The sequence below is a fragment of the Arctopsyche grandis genome, chromosome 2 (genome assembly GCF_051622035.1).
Source record: "Arctopsyche grandis isolate Sample6627 chromosome 2, ASM5162203v2, whole genome shotgun sequence".
Lineage (NCBI taxonomy): Eukaryota > Metazoa > Arthropoda > Insecta > Trichoptera > Hydropsychidae > Arctopsyche > Arctopsyche grandis.
This window is the reverse complement of record NC_135356.1, coordinates 23,083,987-23,108,696: the sequence shown is the minus strand read 5'-3', so window position 1 is coordinate 23,108,696 and position 24,710 is coordinate 23,083,987. Positions and strand designations below refer to the sequence as shown.

General features: G+C 32.1%; 1 protein-coding gene across 1 annotated transcript; it reads right to left on the bottom strand.

Moving 5' to 3' along the window:
- Positions 1-13,995: 13,995 nt before the first annotated feature.
- On the bottom strand, positions 13,996-24,327 carry LOC143922318 (pancreatic lipase-related protein 2-like). The gene is made up of 5 exons (XM_077445544.1): positions 24,264-24,327; positions 17,688-17,853; positions 17,466-17,611; positions 16,550-16,795; positions 13,996-14,339 (listed from the first exon to the last, which is right to left on the bottom strand). Exons 1-5 carry the CDS (start codon positions 24,325-24,327, stop codon positions 13,996-13,998), a joined length of 966 nt encoding a protein of 321 aa, XP_077301670.1.
- Between the last annotated feature and the right edge of the window lie 383 nt (positions 24,328-24,710).

Genomic DNA, 24,710 nt, shown 5'->3' with positions numbered 1-24,710 from the left:
CTGTCGGATTTTGAATAATTTTTTTTTTTACTTAATATCACTATGAATATTATAAGCATAAAATATCAAGAAGATAGTAATAGTTTAAAAGGTTAAAAAATAAAACCAAAAAACTGTAAAAATTGCGCATATTTTTAAACGCCGAAAACTCACAAACGAGAGCAAATCAACAAATAACAAATACTGTTTTTGACACATTTTTTTCCGCTCGATTTAAGTATGTTTAGATTTGAAAAAATATCTATTGAAATAAAAAAATAATCCTTATAAACGTGTTAAAAATAAAAACTGGCGAATCGCATATTAGAACGCAAAAAATATACATGTTATTAACATTTAAAATTCGCTACATAATTAATAATACGCATTTTAAAGCATTAAAAAATCGCAATGTATAGAAAAACATCTGACTATCGATTCCATAACTCACTTTAAGCACAGCAATACTAGATTTTGAGTTAGGGTTGCAAAAATTAAAAGAACTGTAAAAATTGCGCATGTTTTTAAACGCTCATATCTCATAAAAGAGAGCAAATCAACAAATAATATAGTCAAATTCGAATTCAGAGGGTCAAACTAAGTGAAGATTGATTAGTCTCCACCCCAGTATTTTTTTTGTTGCTTAGTATAAATAGCGTAGATTACTTTATATACATATCGCAAATGCACAAAAAAATTGTCAAATTATTATATAATATTACGTTATATTACATTATAACCATACGTAGTAGATGTATCAATTCACGTTACTTCCGATAAATAGGTTGATTTTATATTCTAAACAAATGGATCAAAACCGAAAGCTATTAAAACAAATGTGGTTCGCGAAGAAATTTTCAAAGTTAATAAGGACGAAGTTGCGCATGCGCACCCGCCCGCCATAATTTCTCACATTTAAATCGCACGAACAAATTAACGAAATAAAACAAATATATTAAATATGTTTGTACTATACAGTACAATATAAAGGATAACTCACAATTAAGATGAACTTTAGTCCGTATAACACTTTCAACTTTAAAGAAACGTCGATGATAACACCTCACCTAATCACGGCCAACACTCTTCTGAAGTCCCTTCGAAAGAAAGACGGTTGGAGGTTCGTGCAGGCAATAACACTGCCAATCACAAGCCAGTAACATATGTATGTACATACATACATACATATGTGCCTGCGATGTTAGCCTTTATTTTACCGAGTAAAAATAGTCCCAGGTCTGCTCAAGCGGGGTGTGGACTTTTATGGATTGTGAAGTAAGAATTGAACTCACCTTTGTTGTGTCTGATATCAAGAAGATTTGCGATTCAAGGACTAAAAATTATCAAAGTCGTTAAGAGCTTTGTTTACTATATTTAAAAATATATATGAACTAGATGATAAGCGTTTTAATAATAAATTTTATTTTATATTTACCCAACTTTAAAAATAAGCTAAGTGTTCCGTTAAAATTTCCTGGTTTGTAAAGTGTTCCATTGCATACAAAGTTGTTTGCAAAGTGTACCATTGCATACCCTGCTATATATAAAATATATAATAACACACAAACACATTTCGAATTTTCAAACGATCACTAATCTTCATTTATTGCTACTACGTACCTACATACATACGCAGATAAATAAAGTACATAGATAAAGTAAATTGGGACTTTTTCTTCTGAAAAGATTCAAAAAAGTTGCTTACCTGAAATGTATTGATATAAAATTTCAGTTCAATACATCAAACAGTTTCAGTGAAAAACCTCGAAATTCATAAGAAGAACTACTTTCGCCTTAGAAAAAAATATGTAAAAAATACTAAACAGCTTTGACGGATGTCCACACAATTTATTATATTACTTGGAAATAATTGGAAAAAAAAATCATACTCTTGAATTAATCATACGTATTGTTATATTGTACATAAATACATATGTGCAACAGTACCATTGAACAGTTAATTCGATATAAAAATATAAATTAAAATTGACGTAGGCTTATCATACGTTTCAGTTTGACTGGAACTGTCCCCGGTTTTAAGTTATGGTCCCGACGTCCCGACCAGTTTGTCACTTTGTTCCAGCCATTTAGTAAAAAATAGTTAAAAGTGCCGAATATGTGTAATATTATACATGCAATACAAAATGTGCCGAGTCGGAATATGACTTCGGAAACCCGTTTTTCGAAAATTGGGGTGACACCACTGATTACAACTGAAAATATACTTCAGCTATAGCGGTAGTTGGCACCAGGTTAGATGGAATCTATTCCAACTAGAAGATACACTTCAACTATAACATATATATACATACATACATACATATATGTACATATAATACACATGTAAAGGCATACATTTGCGAAAAATTATTCATTTCAGATTAGTTTGTTATGTTTAAAAACTTCTGAGAAGTATCTCCGTTTGAATATTATTTTCCAAATGATCCGAATGTTTTTCTTCTTCAAGAATTAAGCTATTAAAGATTCAATTATGTATTTTTGATAAAATTTACGTTGAAATGAATGAATGTTTGCGGAATTAATCAATATTATTCGAGTTATTCAAGTTTTTTCAAATTTATTCCAATACGTCATGCGTTTAATTCTACTTGAATAAATTCTTAAAAATTAGATGATCCGTTGGTACGAAATTACAAAAATACCTATGATAAAACGTATATGGGATTTTATTCTTCTCGTGTGGTTTATAAGGAGAGGAAAAACCATTTTACCGATGTCACTTCATCTTCGTCTTTTCTAGTTCATCGGGAAGCATCAACTTTCCCTTTAAAAATGCACGGTATCAGGTATGTAAAGTACATTACCTTCACTGTCATCTGGAATATGTGTCATTTATCATGCGACGATGTAACATTATACAACAATGTTCTTGGGAAAAAAATTCTTCGGCGAAAGCGCAAAATGAAAAATTAGATAGCGCTTCCAGAGAAAGGTTCCGTATTCAAAAATTTACACAAAACTCGAGAGTTTAAATTAATAAAAGTCACAATGAATTTTTGACGACTTTCATTTCGAAGAATATATCAATAGCTCTTTAAAAACATTCCTTTTTTTATTTTTTTCCAGAAAAATATGGAAATACTTGGGCAGCACTTAGAAAAATTGGAATACATTTCAAATTATTACTTCTACATGTAAATATAATAAAAATGGAATTATGAGAATATGCTTTTAATAAATGTACATATATAGATGAGTTTTAAATAAAACATGACATATGTACATACATATATCGCAGTAGTCGATATAGTATCAAAATGTGAGGCTTGTTAGATTTTACGGAAACTTTACTCTCAGTCAATTGTTTTGAACGTTTAGTTTGGCATCATCTGATTCATCGGTGCAATTTTTCCAACGAGCTTTAAATTCTCCCAAATTGAATTCGAATCGTTCTCGTATATTTCTAATTTATGTTATTGGTTTACATGCACATAAATCTTTAAGAATATTTAGAAAAAAAAATAATTTTATTTTTGTTGGACAATATTTTGATTTTTTTAAGTCTAAATAACAAAATAAATTCATTTTAAATATACACTACAGACGATCTTTAAAATGGTGTGATTATAATAGCCCACAATCAATGACTCCAAACTTTTTTTGATTCGCTTATCCCTTGGCAGTGCGTTTCTAATACATAATATAAAAATGCATTGCTATTTTTAATGGCTTGGATAAAAATCGTCGCAGAAACATTTTTATAACGTTTTTCCCTTTTCTATCATAACCTCGTCCTCCAACTGCACACGTGAAGTTTGAAAATACATATGTATTGTAATTAGATTTCTGTATATATATGCACATACATACTTACATATATTTTAAATAAGAACTAACCACAATTTAATTGAGGTTTTTTTATTGTAAATTTACATTTAAAATACATAGTTATAGAGGTGTCATGTTATTTAATTTTTCCAATATACGAATACTTCAACTATTTTCATTGACTATTATTCTTTTATTCGGGTTATTATTGTAATCCACTAGGAAACCGTTTCATGCAAAATTGAAAATGATGGTCCAATGCTTTTATTTTTACTTACATATATTTCAAATTCAATTCACCGATTTAAAAAAACAAGCTACAACGGTAGAGCTATTTCATAACAGGTGAGTCTTATAGTAAAAAAAACACAGATTGACGGTCTCCTGTTAGAATTTTCCAATTTTTCTATCTAGACTGTTGTGACGGATTAAATAAATCGGTATCCTTTCCTCTTTTTTACGCAAACTGATCACATTTTTTGAATCTGTATGTATTTTTAGCAAATTTGCTGTATTGCAAATAAAAAGTTGATTGTTCATAGATGTCTCTATTGTATTCTATGTACTGTTATGTTTGAAAAATAATCAATCCATATGTGTCGCCTTGGAGTAATTCCTGTCATGGCACATGATTTATGTAATAGAAATAATAAAAATACACACGTATAATTCTAGTGAGTTCGAAGATCTATCGGGCTTTTTTACGAATATTATAAGCGACTTTACGGGTTAAATACATATTGTATATCCACGCTTTCACAATAATAGATAGAGCCGTTACCATCGAACACCAATTGGGATGACATACATACATACATAGTTGAATCTCAACAATGCAAACATGACAAATTTGATACAATATCGCACATGTAATCGATGCCTATTACATTTCGCAACATTCGACAATAGTGATAAAACCATCGCGACTAATGTACGAGAGCGCTTTGTGTAATTATCCGTTTACGGTTTGCTCACGCCATATAAACCCATTACACAATCCAACGTAGATGAATATCTACGGTTTGTATACATTTATTTTAAATGTAAATACATAGATTTATACAATATATTTCCACTTCTACGGCTCTCAATATGTGTTGCAACATCGGTCCTCTCTCGGTTCCAGTTTCCTGCGCCGCGTCCCGTGTACATGTATGTATGTATATATGTACGAGTATGTACATAGTAAGTGGTGGAGATTGGTAGGATGGGCCTTTAGGTGGGAAAAGGATGGAAGGGGGCTTTAGTCTGCTTGTTTTGGTATTTACTGTGGTGTAGCCGTGTACATCCGCAACACTGTATCCTCTATTTCTGGCCCCTACTATGAAATAGCCAACGTTGTGTGGCGGTCAAAGTTCCTTTCCATTTTGCGGTGTAATCGATGTTTGCAAATACCATTTTAGAATTCGTATTTGGAGACCGTTAAAGGAACAGATGTACGTTTTGTTTTAGCTGACTTGAGCTGTAGTGGTATACACAAACCTTTATACACACTATTTGTTTTGTTAATATTTATAATATTTTCTTACTTTAATGCTATTGTATAAAGCAAAATAGGGAAAAAGCTATTAATAATTCTTATAAACATCTTTAATACATAAATACATATTACTCTTTAAGTCGACGATCTATTATACAAATAGGGTTTTTGTATTTATACCTTAAGTCATTTGTATTTATACCTTAAGTCATTTGTATTTATACCTTCACTGTATAGAAATCGGATTTTATCCACTGAGACTCGTCTTAAGTTTATAAGTATTATATAATATTTTTATTCATATAACCTTAGTCTGGTTAGTCTGTAAGCAATACATATTTACGACTAACTGAATGTTTTTTGGGACTGTAGTCTTTTCAGGTTTATATAAACTATTCTTAGAGATTTATAAACAAATGATAAAACGATGAGTAATATATAATAGTATGTATGTATGGATACACCATTTTGTAATTATTAAGACCATCAAAATGATGGAGGTGGGAGGTGAAAAGAGGTTCAGGAATTGGAAAGGGGAAAAAATGTAATTAATATAATCTTTAAACGAAAGCAATTACTGTGTGGATCAACGTGGGCAGGAATTGTGTAGGAGGAAGGATTTAGATGGTGAAAGAAGTAAATTATGAAATCAGACTCCGAGGAAGTAAAATTATATTTTATTGTTTTAAGGAATTGTGAGATGAAATCTTGAATTGAAAATGGAAATGGAAATCGAATCTTGATATTAAAATATTTATATTTGTGTATACATACATAAAATATTTATATTTGTGTATATATAAATTGAAAGTTTGACAGTTTGAGTATGAAAACACTATTATATTATATATGAGATTTTTGAAATTATATGTTTGTAATCGTTAAATTAAAAATAAGCGCGTGCAGATGTGTGTCAAATCATTGTATGATTTTTGACAATTTTTCCAATATTGTATCAGTTAATTTGACCTTCATGATGTTCTCAAGCTGTTAAAATCGTAATTGTTAGGTGAGCTTTGGTTTTTTAAGCACTTCTAATATGTTATTTATATAGTTTATCTCAAATACATACACATATTATATGTTTTATATATTTAAATAGTATACGACACGTTTACACTAGCTTATAAGACCTCAAATATGATACTTGATTATGCGCGCGTGTTATAATATTTGTAAATAACTTTAAGATAGGAAACCGCAGAAATTTCGAACGTCAAAATATGTACGTTTACATTGAATAAAAAAATGTCTCTAAATTTATGTCGATGTTCATAATATGTATATGTATTTTTCAATATACATTTGCTAGAAACAGTTTGTTTATATGTACATACGCATGTCTACATTGCCGGTTTTAGGAGGGGAGCTAGGTCGGCGCCAAATAAATTAGGGCGCCGAACGATGCGCCAAAGGCGCTTTAAAATTTAAAATTAGAGCGCCAAAAGCCATTCAAAATTTAAGATTAGAGCGCCAAAGACAAAAGTTCTTTCTAAGGGTGTTTAGAAAAAATTGCGCGAGGGCGCCATCGGGTGTAAGGCATGTATATCGATATATGTATGTATTTCTATATGGTATATGTTATATGTATTTCTGTTTATGTAAATTATACGTGTACAATTGCTTTGTAAATTGTAACGGACAAAGGCATATTTCGGATTATTATATCAAGCACAAACAGGTCGACGATTAGTCATAATCTGTAGTGGAACTAAACGGGCTAAAACGATCGGTTTAAAGCGCTATTGTTTGCTGAGATCTCAATGCCATTTACCCAACCCACCTGTTTGTTTCATCACGTTAAAAGCCATCAATTAAATTTAATTCGTCGAATTTTTCTTGCAAAAGCAAACTTCAATCGATTTAATTAATCAAAATTATCTTAAAGCTAAATGCTTCGACAGCGTTTTTCATTCAATATATTTTCTTATCATAATATGAGCCGCTATGTTTGAAGTCCAACTTCCAGTTCCAAAAGTACTATTCCTGTTTGACTGAATTCAAAAATTGTTATCACTTATTTTAATTCGATATGTCCAGAATCTCGGAAAAGCAGCATAAGCGTATTACAGGCCAGCAGTATTTTTAAATATTATAAAGCGCAAAACGTTACATTTAATGTTTTGTGAAATATTTCTCGACATGAAGAAAAACGGACTTATATTATAACGGCTCATATGTATAGGATAATAAAATAATAGTGTATGCAATTTATCATACCTTTACCATAATTATATAGCTATAGTTTCAGTTCAATCCATTGGGGGCTTAGGAAAGAATATAATGCAAAAAGTCATAAAAATGTTTTACGAAATATTTCTCGAAATGAAGAAAAATGGATTCAAATATAACGGCTCATATAAAGATAATTGTATGAAATATATAATTTAATACAAATAGTAAAATGCATAGTGAAACAATAATAATAATAGCAAAGAGAAAGAAAATAGCTACCAGTGGCGTGCCGTGACTTTTAAAACGGGGGACTTAGCCCAAGTACCATTTTCAATAACATATTTTTTGTCTTCAAATTTTTTGTATAATTTGTACAAGGAATTAATTGAGGATGCAACATTCTAAGATCTCGATACGTATTTGTTTCCGTGCACTCATCACTGATTTGTTCAGAGGGAGTCGTTTCGCAAGCAGAATCCCTTGTGACATTTGTACTCAACAAGTAATTTGTAAATATGTCTTATTCAAACAAAAGAACAGTCCAGAATTATGAATATACACAAATCAGAATATTCTTAGTGAAAATTTCATGAATGCTTGAATGCTTGAAGAAACGAGTTAATTAAAAAAAACAACAATTTACCAGTACCGAGAAGGGAACAGAATTGCGAAGTCGAATCCGTGCAATCGAATGACGCGGCGGACCATACCATATAATCCACTACCAATAGTTCAGGTAGGGCCGATTACTGTTTCTGAACTTTGCTAATCCGAGTAAGCACTTTCAAAATGGACAACAATTTGAATTTATTGTAACTGAGTTGTAGATATTTACAAAGTTTTACTTAGTTTTTATTTTAAATCAGAGACACATTTTCGTTAAAAATGCCTATGTGTATAAATCTTTGAAAATATGAAGGAATGTATTTATCAACACATACATATTTATATTAAAAATTAGGTACCCTTGTAAATTTTCCACTGTGTTTGTATATAATTCAATGGCTTTGCAGTCTCCCTTTGAATGTCGAATACTCTGAATAGATTTTCGCTTCGTAGAATATCGACAGTATGTATGTATGTCGATAATGGACCCCGTGATCCCATCCGAAATCAGGACGACCAATGGAGGATATTCTTTGCATTGTATGTACGTCATTTACTTGTGGCTTAAAATTAAAGCTACACATGTATGTAGACTGTACTAAATGTGTAGCTAGTCCGCATCTACTGTGTAATTAATTGATATTAGGAACGGTGACTTCATCTTTACCTTTGCATTTGCATAATTATACTTATCAATCTCAAACAGCTTTTACTCGCATAAAAGTTTGCATACTTCACGTGTTGTTCTGAATGAATATTGAACATTCGTCTTCCTCTTCAATTTTTGCTCAATACTAGAGCTAGTCTACAAACTTTGAGTTTAACTTGAGCCATTGATCGTAGGTAGATATGTACATACTTATGTAGCTATCATCTTTAATGCAGTCATACGTGACATCTGAAGAAGAGGCTGTACATTTTGAGAGGGTGTGGGTTTCGCGATGCAGGTTATCAATGTACATTTAGCGTCGGGATCACGCAGTGTCCTTTTTCCACGGTAATGATAGTTTGGGGAAACTGGCGTAGGATTAAGGACGAGGAGAGATATACGATCGTCACGGAGAGGCGATCAGTCAAACTTGAAAAGATCGATCGAACCGAAAGCCATTTGTCCTATATATAAAAATTTCTTATCATACAAATGAGCCTGTCCTTCCAGGAAATGGCAATTTTGAACTTTGAAAGTTTCCCGCACGCGGTGCTCCCAATCGACGCAATAATGCGTCATCGGTAATAGTATAACATGTACGTATGTACGATATGAATATGTATTGGACGATAGACGGATAATTTCAGCAATAGTTGCCACGAAAATCGCGAATACGGAATATCTGACACTCGAATTCTTGTCAGTGTGATAGTCCGTGTGCGCGACTCTCGGTGGGTGGAATTTTCGATCCATGATCGAGATTTTAGTATGCGAGATCGCCATGTGCGAAAAAGTCACCGAAGTGTATTGGACATATTGTGAGTATGTATTCCAAATATTTGAAATTGGTCCATCAATGCGGTTGGTTTCTTTGGATAATTTCTAATGCACGTAATTTTACAAATTCATAAGTAAATAGTTTTGTGCTTTTTCTACAGAATTTATTATAAAATTACTATCCAATTTAGCCACATATGATTTTTATATACATATACATATGTACATGCATACATACATACATATATACTAGAGTGGCTGGTGCTAAATTTTATGTATTTTTAAACTTTTTACAAAAAAAGTTTCTAAGTAAACAAAATATATTATAAGTTGTTAGTTCAAGCTTGGTTTGATCGCTTCTTACTTTTATAACGCCAAGTAAAACAACATTATCTGAAAAATTTACTTAAAAAAGATTAAATAATTTTGAAAATAATTTTAATATGCAAACTTTACAAATTTACTATTGGTATTATAAAACAAACCCAGATAAATATAATAAAGTTTTTTTATTGCATTAAAAATGTCGAATATTTACTTTGTACTCTAAAATATACTAAATCATCTAAAAAGCAATAGCTATTTGTGGAGGGTGGGAAAAAAACGATTAGTATATATTTTACTGTTGAAATGTATTTTCAGTTGTAATACATTTTGACGTGTAGGGTCGTTTCATATAATATAAATATATTCGAATACAATTCAACTAGTAAATTATGTATCTTCAAGTACAAATACACTTCCATGTGCGTCAGTTCTACATATTGTAGTTGAGTTTTGACAGCTATGATGCTTTTACGAATGATTTAGAATTCAATAATGCGTTATAACGAATAAAGAGAATGGTAATAAAGATAACCCTAAGAATGTGTTCAAAACAAAAATGTGACTTTCCAAATGAATTTACTAGTGGAGTGACGTTTTCACGAAAACCTAACCTATCCATCTAACCTGGAACCAACTTATAGTTGAACTGTATTTTCAGTTGTAATACATTTTGACGAGTTAGAATGTAACTCTCCCAATGAATCAACTCACATGGGTTAGACGGAATATATTTCAACTAGTAAAAATATATTACAACTGAAAATACACTTCAACTATAACGGTAGTTGGTACCAGGTGAGATGAAATATAGGGTAAAATAAACAAACATTTGAATAATTTCAAATGTGTTCGCCTCCATTTTTCCGCTGTTTAACGCCTATATAAGTCAGATTACCCCAACTTTAACTCGGGAACGGGAATTGCATGCGTTATTGTGGCATTGTAACGCATGCCGAGTTCAGCTAGTATGGATGTAAATATCGTTATGAAGAATCATTTTATTTTTAAACAATCATTATTGTGTTCATTTTCAATATACAAATCGTGTAAAGCACACTGAATCGTACTCCATGCTCGTGCTCGTGGTTTCTAGATGGTAGGGGCGTTTCTTCAAATCATTACAATCACCGCTATTCATCACTATCAAAGGTATGTCATAACAATAATAAAATATCACCAATTTTTAGGGGGTCTGCCTCATGGGACCGAAAGTGAAAAGCCCGAAAAAGCAAATATCGGAAGGCAAAGATCGAAAATCGAAAGATCTTAAGTCGAAAGATAAAAAAAGGGTACATGATAATCAGTACTATGTATATATAATATATATGAGTGGCATGCGGTTGAATTATCTCTCTTTTTGTCACACAGCCTTGTTTAATATGCGCGCGCAGGATACGGGAGGAAAATCCTGTTCCTCTTGTTTCTGTTGTATCCTGCTCGCGCAAATTAAGTCAGGATGTGCGACAGGGGGAGAGAGACTTTTACCGCACGCCACTGATATATATACTAACCGTTTTTCATATGTAGGCATTGTAAACGAACATTTTCGACTTTTTACATTCGGTCCGGTGACGGTCACCCGGTACGTACGTACGGTGATTGTGCATCACTCCGTGTATGAGCGATTCGGGGCTTTAATGACGTTTCGTTCGGGATTTTGACCGGCAAAATCGTGGGATGGGATCCGATGGGGGGAATTGGGATTTGCCAAACATGACTGTGCATTTAAAATCGGTAATTATTCGACGTCGCTTAACCCTTTGCCTATGACGCGACGCCCCTGTTCGATCGTTTGAAACGCTCGCAAACTGAAAAAAAAAGAAAACATCTACATATGTATATATGTATGTATGTACATATGTATATGTATGTATGTAGTATATGTTCGAGTGATTTTTTCCGCATTTGACTTGTTCCAGTTTTGTTATAAATACTTGTGTCATTGTTTATTGTATGTATCTATCTGAGCCTTGAGCTCCTTATATTGTGTCATTGTTTATTGCATGTAGTATATACATATGTATATTATACTTTTCCGAGCTTTAACCTCCGTATATTGTGTTATTGTTAGTTATTTTATTTTTTATTTTTCATTTTTAGCATGTGTCATGACTAGAGGTAGGACCGGAAGCGTGCTTTTTCCAGGAAATATGGCGTTTTGAGTCTATTTTCCAGAAAACAGGGCAAACTACAAAGCTAGAGAGCATAAAAAAAGGTTCATCATAAAAATAAACAAAGCACGGTGAACAATGAACTGCGTGAAGTTGGTCCGCTCTTTAGTCATGACAGGTTGCCCCAAAGTGACACCTATGGTCAAAATTATACTTGAATACTAAACACAGACTAAAATTTATGTATATTTTACAATCAACAAATTTTGAATTGTGATGAATTTGCGGGGAATGGAGGGGGGAGGGGGATGGATGCCGATTTTATTGGATCCATCACAACAATTTTTTAGGTTAGAAAAAATGGTAAACTCTGATAGGAGACGGTCGGTCTGGATTTAAAGACCATATAGATCTTGCCAGCAGCGTATATAAATCGAATAATTACACAATTTTGGTCGGGATTTGAACCCTCGACCTTTACTGGTAAATATTGGCTCATTTTTAAATAAAAAATGGTCTAAATCATCAGCAGCTGTTTATTTCCTCAACTATTCTTTTATGTTATTAATTTTTTTCTTTTCAAAATCTTTATTGACTTCTTCCGAGTTTTTAAACTGTAATGCATTTTTCCATTATCTTCGATGTAATAAGGTTCTTCGTCGGTTGTTTCCAAATAAAATATACCCTTTCTGTAAAATATAATAAAAACAAAAAATAATGACAAGTTTCGATTACAATCCTTAATTTTGAATGGAATACAATTTGGCTTAACCCTTTGCCCGCTGAAAATTTGGCGGTACTATTTTTTAGAAAATTTTTAAATCGAACTTTCAATCATTAACATATGTATACATACATACATATGTATGTACATACATATTGTAACATTTATACAAGTGACCAAATATGTCAATTGATACCTGAGGTTTTATTTTTAAATAGTGAATCACAATCAAGTGTTTTGTTTACAGCGTGAGTTACGTAATTCGCGGTGCTGGCATTTTACGCACGACGTCTACAGCGGTCATCCACGGGGAAAGGGTTTAACAATTTTGTACGTTACAAGGGAAAAAAGATTTGTCTATAAAATAGTAATCTTTGTGATAAAAATCATCATCCAAATTAGTTTCAAGATTCTGCGACAAATAATATTTCGGATATCTTGATAAAAATAATTCACATTATTATATACAAGGAAATTTTTGATTTTAAAAATTGTAAATTCAATAATGCATTTTCAAAATTTCATCTTTTTCAATAAGACGTAAAAAGCATATCCCAATATAATATTTAATCCAATTTTTAAAATAGTTCTGACTTATGTCCTTTCATGCTTTTTTCCCATTTCTTTTATTGAAAAGAGTACTAAAAGAAAAACGTTTTGAAGGCACAGAAAGATACGTATATGTAGAATCCAGAACTGATTTGAGATCTGATTTTTTTTAAAAACAAGAGTATTACGAATAACCTATAAGGTTTAATTATATTATCCAACACTGCACGTCAACAGCCCAACACAGCAATACACGGAAAATACTACTTCTATTCATACTATACAGCAGCGCACGTTTTGGCACGTTCAGCCTTGTTTTCAAATTCAGCCAAAATCGGATTACATATACATGACGCCGTTAGTGCACTTGCCACTATGACGTCACGTCATGCGTGAATATTTCCGCAGTGGCCAAAGAAACCCGGTTTTGCTTGATTTGCTACCGTGACATGTACTGCTGTTTTATATGAATAGATCGGCTCGGCTACTGCTGTTACATCTACGCCACATACATATGTATATATTACGAAACATATGAATATTTCCATATATGATGTAATAAATAATATTTTTCGTACTACTGCTTACGAAACAGAACTTTAAAGGTGTAATAAAAAAACAATTAAAAAACTTCAGTTATAACTAGGGTTCCCATTCAAATATTCAAATACCATATTTGGTAATTTTCGAAGTAAAAAAAAAATTAGTATGTTTGTATAGGTATAAAAAAAATACAACACGCATACTTTGACTCCATATTTGGTAGCCCTAGTTACAACATTGTTTTAAATTATTTTTCACAATACCACTAATAAAATGCATGTAAAACTCACACGTATTTAGGTTTCGAGCCTCCCATAGCTACTCTGGACAAATTAGCGCAATTGCCATAGAACATTTCCAGATAGTCGTTGCATTGAGAAGCCATGAAGTTCTTGTTACCGATGGTTCTCGCAAATAATTTGTAAGATCTGGTATGAGAACATGCCGTTTTCAAGCCGCAACCCGGCTGACGGTATCCTTTATTGGGATAAAAATCGGCATTCCCAATTGGTTCTTTAAAACCCAAACCCAAGCATCCAATATCAGTATGAATCACTTCGACGTATACAGCGTCGCTCGCAACTAGTTTGTTTGGGTTACTATTCCATTTTGGACCAGCGGGATCTAAAGCTGAAATATGGACAATAGTTTAGACCTAAATACATTGAAGATTAACATCCTCTCTCGCCAATTTGACCAGTTTGAATCTGTTGAATTTTTACTTTATCTACATATGTACGTAGTAACAATAGATGAAGTTTTGTGATCATGTGAAAATTCGAGCTCGAGATTTCGACTGATTCGAACTCAGAATTGATCACTGAACACGTTTTCATGATCTAGAAAAAATATTTGTGTCTATGTGTCTGTGTGTTTGCGTATTTTGGGGATTTTTTGAACACCGTTAGTCCCATCGAACTGAAACTTAGTATTGGTTACTGAAATTCTTATGGACACGACGTAATTTTTTTGCAAATTTTTAAGTTGACTGGAAATGGTACCTCCCCTTATACATAGGTGTCCATTCAAGTTTTTGAATTTAATTATCTCCCAAACCACTGACTGAATCGAACTGAATTTTTTTCACATGTAATATAAATTAAAATTTATAGGGTAGAGATATGGGTAATACCCACAATCTCTCCAATATAGGAAACGAATATCATTGTATTGTATAATTTGCGTGGATATCTGCAAACATATGTAGTTAGCCATAGTTAAAAATCTCTTGGGATAACTTTTCGAATCAGCCTGCACTATAGCTCGGTGGTTGCGCTAATGCTTACCACCGAGAGGTTACCGGGTTCGATCCCTCAATTGATACGAATATATTCTGAGTATTTATGTAGTACTGCTGGCGAAACAGATATTTTTGACTCCAAGTCGATCGTTTCCTATTAGATTTTGGCCTCTATTTAACCGATCAGTAAAAAAATCACATTTTGACCACTAAAATAAAACATTTGGTAGGTAGAAATAATGTATTACTCAGTGATTATAATAAATGATCAGTTGCTATGCGATCAGATATTAAATAGAATGATAAGTATTTAAATATAATGAGTAGTAATTAAACCAAAATGATCAGTATATAAAACGAAATGATAAGATTTTAAAATAAATGATCAATTATTAAATGAAACGATCAGTTTTACGCATTCTGATAGATGAAGTAGAGCCAATGTTGCCATATCGGATAATTTTCGATAGTGTACTCTCTACTCTTTCTTTGTTTACGCTGGAACACGCGTTGATAAAATCTGTTTTGATTTCTCGCTTATCTCCTGGACTTCGAATTCGTTTTTCAACTGGCTTTCTTTCACTTGCTGGCGCTACTGGCTTCCCGATTTTTGTTTTTTCCCTTGGACTGACTTTTTCTCGTTCGTTCGTTCATAAACAAATATTGACCCCCTCTCCGTTTTCAACCCCCTCGCTCCAGGTTCATTTCAGTCTCACTATCTCAGTTCTCGCGTGTCTATTAAATTAATACATACCGACCTTCACAACCTAATCTTAAATGGATAGGACCAACCCTAACTTAACCTAAACTAACCCTTAAATAAATAAGTGTTGGCTGCTAAGATCTAAGATGGGCGACGCGCTATCATCCAACTGTCAAAATTATAATTTGTTTGGTTTTACTTATCATTTATATTATTTATCTGACCACTTATTTAATTAATTTACTGATCGGAAAATGAATATTTACTGATCATTTATTTAATAAATTACTGATCATTAGTCTTAATTTTTAACTGATCTTTTTAGTTATTTTGAAGCCACCAAATATTTAGTTTACGCTAAGATTTTGCTATTTTATGAGGAACCATTTCAATGTTGAAATGGTTCCTCATAAAACTGGAAAAAAACCATCCCTCCCACTGTCACCACTTTTTGAATATAATAAAAAAAAAAAATATATATATATATATATATATATATATATATATATATATATATATATATATATATATATATATATATGTACAATTTAAATACCATAAATGTCGCTCAGAGGCAACCCAAAATGGCATCATGGGAAAATATGGAATTGTATGCATCGGCTATGCCGCCTTTCCCAAGTACTTAAGTAAAAATCGTGATGAATTTAATGAAATCGTGCCTTTGATTTATTGTATAATGGAATAAAATCTAACATTATTTTTTGATTTTAGTCGTGTTAGCCATAATTTTACATGAAACTTATCACAGTATATGATTTTTTTTAATTATTGTGAGGCTGCAAATCGTCAATGCATTCCGGGCTTAAATCATATTATACAGTCATTAAAAAATCGTTAAAAATTGCATTGCCAGATTTCTCTGGCGAAATAGCTCACCTGTAATGTAAGGTATGTGGCCACTTTTGATTGAGCGTCCAGCGATTCCAACAACGTGCGCCCCCAAACTAAATCCAATTAAATGGAACGAATTCAAAGGTGTACCTCTGCTTACTAACCAGTCAACAAATCTGCCTATTTCAGCTCCAACATATTCCGTATTTTTCACTGCAAAGGTGTACAGTGTATTTGACCTTTTGGTCCAATCTGCGAAAATTACGTTGACATCTTCGTGTTGCAAAAAGGCTTCAATTATAAAAATAAAAAATCAAATAGTGTGAGACATAAAATAATCAATATATTAAAATAGACTGCATTGTTTTTCAATTTAAGCCACAAAAAAATGGTTCACTATTGTCCTACAAAGCAAGAAAACAAAATATAATGTTTGACCATAGTAATTTACAATATTGAACCATTTTTTTTTTTTGGGTTAAAGCATCCTGGCCGCCTAGTTTAGTGTATATGAGTCACTTTTTTCATAAATTCTGTTGGCCAATTATGACAAAGGTGGATAATACATACATATAATGAGGAGAGAGTAACGACATTGAAATGGCAATGGGCGGGCCACGTGGTTAGAAAAATGAACGAAAGGTGGACAAAAGAATTGCTTGGATGGTACCCGAGAGAATGCAAAAGGGAAAAAGGCAGACCACAGGGAAGATGGGAAGACGAAATAAGGAAAAGTGTAGGGTGAGATGGATGAGAGTTGCGCAAAACAGAGACGAGTGGAAGCATGGAAGGAGAGGCCTTCATCCAACAGTGTATGGCAAATGTCTGTAAATGATGGTGTTCTGGAGACAATAATCATCACGAAGCAAAAACGCCCCCAAAATGTATATAAATATTTAGTTAAAGTCAAATATACATAATTTGTACATATGTATATGTACATATCTTAAAAATAAATTACCATTTTTGAGTTCGTCTTGAATTTCTAGAGAATGTGTGAAAAATGTCCAACCGTGTACAATTATTTTGACATGTTTCGTATTGTCGAAATCAGATTTATATAAATCATCATCATTGCCGTATTCAATTAAAGTGTCAGCTTTTCGTCTGTGATAAGTTAACTATTATAAAAATCTATAAGTTTATTAAAAAGTCGAAATGAGCAATAAGGATAATCAAATACCTGGTGTTTAAAATAAATGTGGTTGAGTAGTCATCGTCGTATAAACGAAAATTAAAAAGTTGTCTTTCAGACAGTTGATTTTCTTCCCATTCTTCGATCAACTTATCTATCTTCGCTTTTACGTGTGTCTTGAAGATTCGTTCGTTTATCTCACTATTCTCAGCGCCTGGAGGCAAGATTATTAGGTTAAATTTGAAAAACTTACTAGGTAAATAAATTAATACGTCGCACAGTGTCTCGATACGCACGAATGAAAGCTTCTAGCACAATTAAAACCAGAATGCTTGTTGCCAAAAACCCCATAATGCTACTGTAAGAAACTTACGTATTCAGTTGGGTAATGCCGAGAAAAATGAACGTTTTGAAATAAGCAATTATTTTTCTATATATTATTATACAATCGGTATTGTTACTATTTTGAAAAAAAAAATAATAAAATCAGTCTTGTTTCAAAGCAAGTCAGATGAATATAAACTTGGCTTACAGTACATCTGTTCAAAAAAGTTTTTACCGTTATAAAAAAAGTTCCAAATAATTTATGAATTTATAACGTCATTTAAAAATAAAAACCAAATTCAACGACTCGAAAAAAAAATTATTTTATTTTTTTAAAAGCATATAAAACTACGAAACTAATATCCGTTTTTGCTGGAACTACTCTACAATTGTACGTACATACATATATACCGTCTTCTTTAATAAAATATTATTATTTTATGCAATAAATATATTATTTATAAACAATCACAATCGCATAAACAACGTATATATAATAGTACCGTATCTAAATTTAACTGATAAAAATTTTCATTACAACAACACTTACATACATATGCACATATGTACGAGCCATTATGATTGAAAGTGGCATAGATCCATTTTTCTTCAATTCGAGATGTATATCTCGAAAATATTAAATATAATGTTTTGCATTTAATAATATTTAAAAATACTGGTGGCCTATAATACATTTATTCTGCTTTCCCGATATTCTGGGCACATCGAATTAAAATAAGTGATAAAAAATTGTGGATTAAGTCTTTTTGGAACTGGAAGTTGGACTTCCACCACTTGATATTGTATTAATGTTGATAAGTTTTCAACACATTGCAAAACTGCCATACAAATACGTAAAGTGCATCAGCGCGATCATGTGTTTATCTGCTTTCAATCACCTCGTCTCCCTTCATTAACCCGCCGTAATTAATTCAATTTGGATAAAATTTGATTCCGGAAATTCGCCTCACCCCTTTTCGCACCCCTTGCTGTTCGTTTACAACCCCTAGATTGCTTTTTCGGGATAACAAACACGCTCTAACATCAAAAGACGCATAATTTTCATCCGTCGACGCGTGCAATGGGCCAAGAGATTGGGTAGCGAAAAATCAACGATTTTATTTCATTAACATTTTCAACGATTTTATTAACATTAGCAAAATGAACGTAAAAGTGGGATTAGTGGAGGGGAGGGGGGGATTGGTCTATAATTATTTTTTTGTTCAAAAGCCACTGAACGCTCCTAAAGGAGTCGAAAGACAAGTATAATTGTCGGCGTGTCTCCATCATCGTTCCCGTCCTCCTTGCCTTTATATACGAGACGATTAATTGTCGTTGGTCCGTTGTCGTTCCCTTCTTCACGTAATTTTGATCTTTGAAATCGCTTAAAGTAATGAGTTTCATAATTTTGATGGCTTAATGGAAAGGATAATTATCCTCATCGTACTCGCGATTTGAAGCACTCGGGCAAAATGGGGAGAAAAGGAGCTTTAATTTTTATTATTTATTTTTATGTCCATTTACGGGCGGGGGTGTTTTTATTCGGCGGTAAAGAAAGGTAAAGATGGCTCTTCACGGCGGAAGCAATGAAGTGTTAAAATTGATTACAACTTTCATGAATTATTTTTTTACGCTATCAGATCAAACTCGTGGAAATTGACGATAATAAGATTCTGCTTTTATGTGCATACAAAATGTCATATAAAATAGAATTACGAAGTTGCAGTTGTCAAAAGTTTTGCTGACAATTTTTCAGTATCTGCAACCTCATTTTTTTAATACTAAATACGTACTGTTTCTCATTACTTTAAAACTGTATATCATCTACTATACAATACTTTTAAATACACACGACATCAGTATTTATAAAATGGTTCACTTTTGTCAATTTCTTAGAAAAATCATGCTATTTTGCTCTCTTGCTTTGAACACCAATGAAGTGGTCTATTGTTATTTGAAAAGCATGATCTTTGATCATCATATGTAGTCATTCACCATCCACTGCTGGATGAAAGTCTCTCTAGCACTACTCGTTTACTAGGTTCTACTCGTCTCTGTTTTGCGCAACTCTCATCCATCTCACCCCACACATTTTTATAATTTCGTCTACCCATCTTCCCTGCAGTCTTCCTTTTACCCTTTTACATTCTCTCGGGTAGCATTCTAGCAATTATTTTGTCCTTTCATCAAGCCACATGACCCACCCATTGCCGTATCAATATCTTCACTCTATCCACTATATCCCCTATCCTTTTCATACGTCTCACCCACGTATTTCGTTTCCTCAATCTCGTTATGCCAAGCATACAGCGTTCCATACTCCTTTGAGTGCATTGGACTTTTGTATAAAAAATGGTTCAAAGTTTCAATGGTTTTAACCCAATTTTCATACATATCAGTGAACGTTTTTTAACGATAAATGGGCACGAACTAATATTTCATTTTAATTAGTCATAGAAAAAAACCAGCCGTTAATATATTTTTAATTCTTCAATTCTGCCACTTTTAATAATAATTATAACTGATAAATTAATTACGCATTTAATTCCTTTTCAAATTTTTCTCGTGTCCTGATTTGAAGTAATAAATAAAATTATCAAAATATACACTAAAGGTAGAGGCACGTGGCATGTGGCGGGTATGTGTTTTTTTTAGATAGTTTTGTACATATAAAAAACACGCAAGCACGTCTGATCTATACTATGGCTCGAGGCCAATGATTCTTTTTTTGACATAATTCAATACAAGGATCATAAGTGGTCAATAACGATGATTTCTATATTTGAAGAAATGTGGGATAAATGCAAAATGAAACAAGTAATGTATAAGACATGTTTTTTCAACACATGAAGCCAAGAACGTGGTCGTGCCATAAGATTCAGTGTGTTTGCAACTTGAGCATTTGATATGTTTTTATTTTAATTTAATTATCATATTAAGTTACAGCAACATAACAGTTATCCCTATTAACAAATAAATTAAATACACATAAATAAATCTTAAAAGTATTCTTAAATACATAATAATATAATATAAAAAACTGTAAAATTGAAAGTGAAGGTGAACTGTATATGTAAATAAACACATGCGCTTTCACTGACAAGATACTGATTTTTCATAAAGACGTCACAATGACAATGCGTAGTTTTTTTAAACGGTTCTTATTTTTAATCGTGCCCGAATGCGTGCACCTGATTACTATTAAATAACTATTCTTATAAATTTTATGTTGCAAATTTAGCGAAACTCTAAACATTCCCAATTTTAATCATTATCTAATTCGCGGTCGAATATTCGTCAGGGCGCTTCCCAAAGTGTGTCAGTCGCGTGCCAGTATTGTGTCTGACGCGTGCCTAAGTCCCCGTGAAATATGCGAAAAGTTGGCTTTGGGGGTCCATGCATACGTGTCCACCCCCTCATCCTCAACATCTACCTCCCCTCCATCCCCGCCAGAGACCTGGGTACCCTTCCCCCCCTCGACAGAAACCTGGGAACCCCTCGATCCCCCCCCCCTTTGTTCCCCCCATACCAGGAGTCTAAATTTATTCCCGCAACTTTGGGACAGATACATATCGCTCTTTGTGACATTATTAGATTTTATGCCTAAGTGACACGCTGCGAAAATTGAAAAGGGGCCATCGCACATTCACCCATTCCTCCACTTTTCGTACCCCCTATAGCCCCCCCCCTCAACTTTGGCGCCCACCGCTCAAACCCTTTAAGGGCTCTTTGTCTGTTGGTTATCTTGCTGTGTGGTTTTGTGGAAGTTTTGATTTATTTATTTATTTTCTAATATGTTGACATGAAGGAATTTAAAATAATTTGATTTTCTAATTCATTTAAATATAATACGTTTAAAGAGGAAATTTTGTATGGGTTTTTTATACAATGAAATAATTAAAAAAAAGTAATATGATTATTATTAAATGAAAAAATATTTTATTCAAAGATTTTATATTTTATCTAACTTGATTGATTAACATTTAATTGAACTTATTTAATTAGAGTACAATCTTCATTTTTCACATTTTGTTTTTTAGTTTTGCACAATAAGTACAATATTTTTATCTTTTGAAAATACATATATTTAAATTTATAGGAATCAAATACGTCCATGCTATATTATTGACAAATATTAACTATGAAAATCATATCAACGTAATGCTTAAGATTGTTTTCAAATTATATGTATGTATGTATTTTTATGTATTATGTACATATTATTTATGTATGTATGTATATAAATAATATGTATGAGTTTTTTAATAGTGCCAGCTGAAAGATCAAATACAACACCATTAATTTAAAAATACTGCACAATAGTTCGTTGAATGCCTCATTTTAAAATTTGTTTATTTTAGTATTTAAAACAAACATAATGGTTATAATAACAAAAATATATAAAAAGTTAAATATTTTTAAATCGTTGTTTGCTATAAGTTTCTGTCGTGCGCGGACTTTTGGCCGAATGGACACTTGGCTGACGGATGCTTGGCCGAACGGACATTTGGCTGACGGGCGTTTGGCTGAACAGAAATCAGGCTAATTGTGTATTTAAACTACCCAAAACTAACTGAAAACAGATACAATTTTCAGAAATTATAAGATATTTTTGATAAATTTAAACAATTAAAAATTTCAATCGGCCAAATATCCATCAGCCTAGTATCCGTTCGGTCAAGCGTCCTTTCGGCCAAATGTCCGTTCGATCAAGCGTGTTCTGGTCAACTGCATATGTACATATATGTTTTAAAAAATATATACGAATAATTGATGTATAGTTTTTTTTTACTTATTCAACATCCCTTAAATAAACTAGATTAAGAAACTTTCAGAAACGACAAAAAAGAAAACCAAAAAAATCAGCAAAGTGAGGATCATTTTACCCTTTCGTACATACATACATATATACATTTATGTGTGCCCAACTACATATTTTCCAACCGTTAAACTTCTGAAATATTTTTATTATAATATCGTCTCTCTATTTCTGCAAAAGTGCACGTGTAACGTGGCGAAGTTTTATTAAAACTTTTCGATTTATGCAACGTGAGCTTTTTCAATATATCTACATACGGGTACATACATACATACATATGCATATATCATTCAATATAATACTTACAAAATATACTTATATTACATACCGACCGAAGAACCTGTGCATTCAAATATATTGTTAAATTTTCTTTGTGACTTTCCACTTGCATGCATTCTATTTGCACTGACGTGTCAATGGGTACTATTCACTTTATTACTAATATACATATGTATGTTGGAATTTGAAATATTTCTAAGTAGCGAGTATCTTTCAGTTGACGTCAAAGCCGGAAAACGTCACGTGAAAATCTTGTTAAATTTCCATTGTTTTAAAATGTCACGCCTGATATAATTTCATTTGATGACTGACGATGTAAAATGTTAACGTTTATATATATTTTAATTCCTTGCCAAAATCACCAGTTAAATCACCATATTATATTTATATTATTTAAGTATAATACTAATGATATGTATTACATATGTGCGATTATTACAATATAATTTCAAAATTAATATTTTTATTTATTTATTTACTACAATTAAACATTACTCACATTACAAATATACTCCGGGGTGTCAGTAATAGCTAAGAATATATACACATGGACATGAAAAAAAATTAAAAGACAAAAATAAATTTAAAAAATATGACAATATAAAATATTTAAAAATAATCAAAAGATAAAAAATAAAATGAAATATGAACAAATTAAATGTGAGACACATTTACAATCTCAAAGCAATCAATAACTCAACCAGACCACAATATTTTGATTGAACAAATCCAAGTTAACAGAAATCTAGTTTAGGAGTTTGATGCCCCTTGCAACAGGCGACGAAACCATCAGATTGGTACGTGCCCCAGGAGAATAGAACAAACTGTGGCATCTAATGTACGTGAGTTGGCTGGGAACATTGAAGCTCAATTCTGCTAGAATTTGGGGATTATTCATGGGACCAACCAGTTATTTTTAGAAATGTTTCCCCTTTTATACAAAAAACTTGTTTAAACTTTAAAAAAGACATTTAATGTTGTTTATTATGTATATCGACTCTAAAATATAATGAAAAAAAATACATAATTGGTTTGAGTCTCCGCTAAATTGTTCAATCAAATTACTGTTACATATTGTAAATTACATATGAGGTCTGCCTATTTATGTATATCGATACAGCCTCTTCAATACACTTCCATTCGTTTCTGTTTTGCGCAACTCTCATCCATTTTACCCCACACATTTTTCTAATTTTATTAACCATCTCCCTTGCGGCCTTTATACTCAGCACTTTTTTCGACCATTCTTGACCCACCCATTGCCATTTCGATCTCTTCACTGTCTCCATAATGTCACACTTCTCATCCACAATACTTCTCTCTTCGTTATGCCAGGCATATAGCGTTCCATATTTCTTTGAGCGCATTGGACATTAACATAATATAAAATACGGATATTTGGCTGAACAGATTCTTGGCCAAACAAACATTAGGCGTAATGAAATTTTTAATGGTTTAAATTTATCAAAAATATCATTTTTTTATGATAAGTCCTATTTTTTTGTTTGAATATGTATCTATTTTTAGTGAGTTTTAATAATTTTGATACACAATTATTGTTTTTAATCGTTTCATATAAAAAATACGTTTTTTTAAATCGATCAAAATACCAAATTACATTATAATTAAAATAAATCAAATATTTACCT